At 37.7% G+C, this 2825-nt stretch overlaps 1 protein-coding gene across 10 annotated transcripts in view; it reads left to right on the top strand.

Moving 5' to 3' along the window:
• ZGRF1 (zinc finger GRF-type containing 1) overlaps positions 1 to 2825 on the top strand; it is an 85939-nt gene that overhangs the window by 22642 nt on the left and 60472 nt on the right. For all 10 annotated transcript variants that reach the window (XM_032254708.1, XM_032254707.1, XM_032254713.1 and 7 more), the window contains one exon: positions 2504 to 2554. In XM_032254708.1, coding sequence (XP_032110599.1) covers positions 2504 to 2554 — 51 coding nt within the window. The remainder of the gene's footprint in view (positions 1 to 2503; positions 2555 to 2825) is intronic.

Here is a 2825-nt window from a genome sequence, read left to right on the forward strand (position 1 = left end):
TCATGCTCTTCTGAATATATGTATTAACCAAAAAAAAAAAAAACACCACATATTACTAATGGAATATACACCTCTGTTGAGCACTATACAACTTTTTAAATCTTGGAATAGATTAGGTAACACCACCTTATTTCTTGTTACACATTGATTTTTTCATGGTAATTGCTTTTTATCATAGCAGTTTCTCAGAATCCAACTTCACAAAACATGATGTCATTGAGGGATATGTAGCAAGAACTGATGTTGAAATAGACCTGGAGCTAGTAGTTGATTCAGTGTCAGACAAACGTCAAGTGACACTGTTTCCCTACATGTAAAACATCTTGTGGAGTTCCTGTGAGTTCATTGTGCCACCCCAGAGTACCTTATTGTGCAGTTTGGGAACCAAACCACAGTAGTTATATAAAAAATAATGGTTCTAGGGCTGGGTGAGGTGGCTTATGTCTGTAATCCCAGCACTTTGGGAGGCCAAGGTGGGCGGATCACCTGAGGTGGGGAGTTTGAGACCAGCTTGACCAAAATGGATAAACCTGTCTCTACTAAAAATACAAAATTAGCTGGGTGTGGTGGCACATACCTGTAATACCAGCTTACTTGGGAGGCTGGGGCAGGAGAATCACTTGAACATGGGAGGCGGAGGTTGCAGTGAGCCGAGATTGCACCACTGCACTCCAGTCTGGTGACAGAGTGAGACTCTGTCTCAAAAAAAGAAAAAAAAAAAGTTCTAATTAGGATGAATTGAAATTCTAGGATAAATCATCTAGATTAGTGTTTCTCAGTGGGGATGTCGTTAGTACTTTAGAAGGGTCACTTCTACAGACATGTTTGGAAAAAAAGCAAGTAGAATGTTTCACTTACTCCATTTTATTTTTTATTTTTATTATTATTTTTTGAGACAGAGTCTTGCTCTTTCGCCAGGCTGGAGTGCAGTGGCACAATCTTGGCTCACTGCAACCTCCATCTCTCAGGTTCAAGTGATGCTTCTGCCTTAGCCTCCCGAGTAGCTGGGATTACAGGCATGTGCTACCATGCCTGGCTAATTTTTGTATTTTTAGTAGAGATGGGGTTTCACCACGTCGGTCAGGCTGGTCTCCAACTCCTGACCTCGGGTGATCTGCCTGCCTCAGCCTCCCAAAGTACTGGGATTACAGGCATGAGCCACCATGTCCGGCCTCACTTGCCTCCATTTTATGTCTTACTTTATTTTCTATGTTACTGGTCCTTTCTTCCCTCCTTTTAATAATCTTGATTTTTTTTCTTTTTTTTCTAAATATAGAAAACAGGAAAAAACCTCTCAGAATTTTTATTAATGTTTCCAGATTTTTTTGTGTGTGTGCAGTTAAAAAAATATGGTTAGATTGTTGTGTATAAATAGCTTTATATCCTTTCCCCTTAATATCATTGTATTATCTCACGTTATTAATAATTCTTCTTAAACATACGTTTTAAAGGTTATTTACCATCCATCCTATGGCTTTCTTGTGCTTTGGACAAACAGTTCTCTATTTTGGTCATTTAAATAATTTTCAGCATTTTGCTATCATAAGTAACACTTTAATAAATGTTTTTGCACATAAATCATTGAAGTTTTTTCCTTAGATTTGATTCCAGAAGTAGAACTAATTATTTAGAAGGCTAGGAACAACTGTCTTTCTTAGGTTCTTGATATTTTCTTTTTTTTTTTTTTTTTGAAACGGAGTTTCACTCCGTTGCCCAGGCTGGAGTACAGTGGTGCAATCCTGGCTCTCTGCAGCCTCCGCCTCCTGGATTCAAGCGATTCTCCTGCCTCAGCCTCCTGAGTACCTGACACAACAGGCACATGCCACCATGTGCAGCTAAGTTTTGTATTTTTAGTAGAGACGGGGTTTCTCTGTGTTGGCCAGACTGGTCTCAAACTCCTGATCTTAGGCGATTCACCCGCCTCGGCCTCCCAGAGTGCTCCCAGAGTGGGATTATAGGCATTAGCCACCATGCCCGGCCATGATATTTTCAAATATAAAAATTTTAATGTTTTACAATTAGAATATTTATTTTACTTCAATTTTACTAGTACTGCTGAGAGCTTTTTAAATTCTTGCTAAGTGACAGTACTGTTTCATTAGGATTTTAGTTTTTATTTATTTTTTTCTGAGACAGGATATTTCTCCGTTGTCCAAGCTGGACTGCAGTAGTGTGATTGGCTCCTGCAGCCTTGACCTCCTGGGCTCAAGTGATACTCCTGCCTCAGCCCCCTGAGTAACTGGGACTACAGGTGCATGCCACCACACAGATGGGGTTTCACTATGTTGCCCAGGCTGGTCTCAAATTCATGGGCTCAAGCAATCCTCCAGTCCCAGCCTCCAAAGTGTTGGGATTACAGGTGTGAGCACAATGCCTGGCCAGTTTTTATTTCATATTAGTGATGGTGTTCTAGTATTCCTTAAGTCTAATAGAAATTTATATTTTTATTTTCTAAATTATTATTGCTTATTGGTTTAACTTATATTAATATTCTATTCCTAAGATACTAAAAGAAGATAAAGTTGAACTAAGTGAACCACTTCAGTCTTTGCAGGTAAGTTATCATTTAAAGTATGAATTAGCCAAATTATATTTGTATATATATTTTTATATATAGGTATGGCATATAATTTTAAGTTTGTAAATAAATTTAAGTTTATATTACATATTGTCAGTTTTTGAAATCATTTGTACTAATATTCATTTAGTATAAATGTACTATAAGATCAATATAATTTGGTTAAATAACAAATTCTTTTTTTTTTTTTTTTTTTTTTTGACGGAGTCTCACTCTGTCACCAGTCTGGAGTAGTGGTGCGATCTCA

The sequence above is a fragment of the Sapajus apella genome, unplaced genomic scaffold, assembly GCF_009761245.1.
Source record: "Sapajus apella isolate SASKATOON/1434 unplaced genomic scaffold, GSC_monkey_1.0 scaffold87, whole genome shotgun sequence".
NCBI lineage: Eukaryota > Metazoa > Chordata > Mammalia > Primates > Cebidae > Sapajus > Sapajus apella.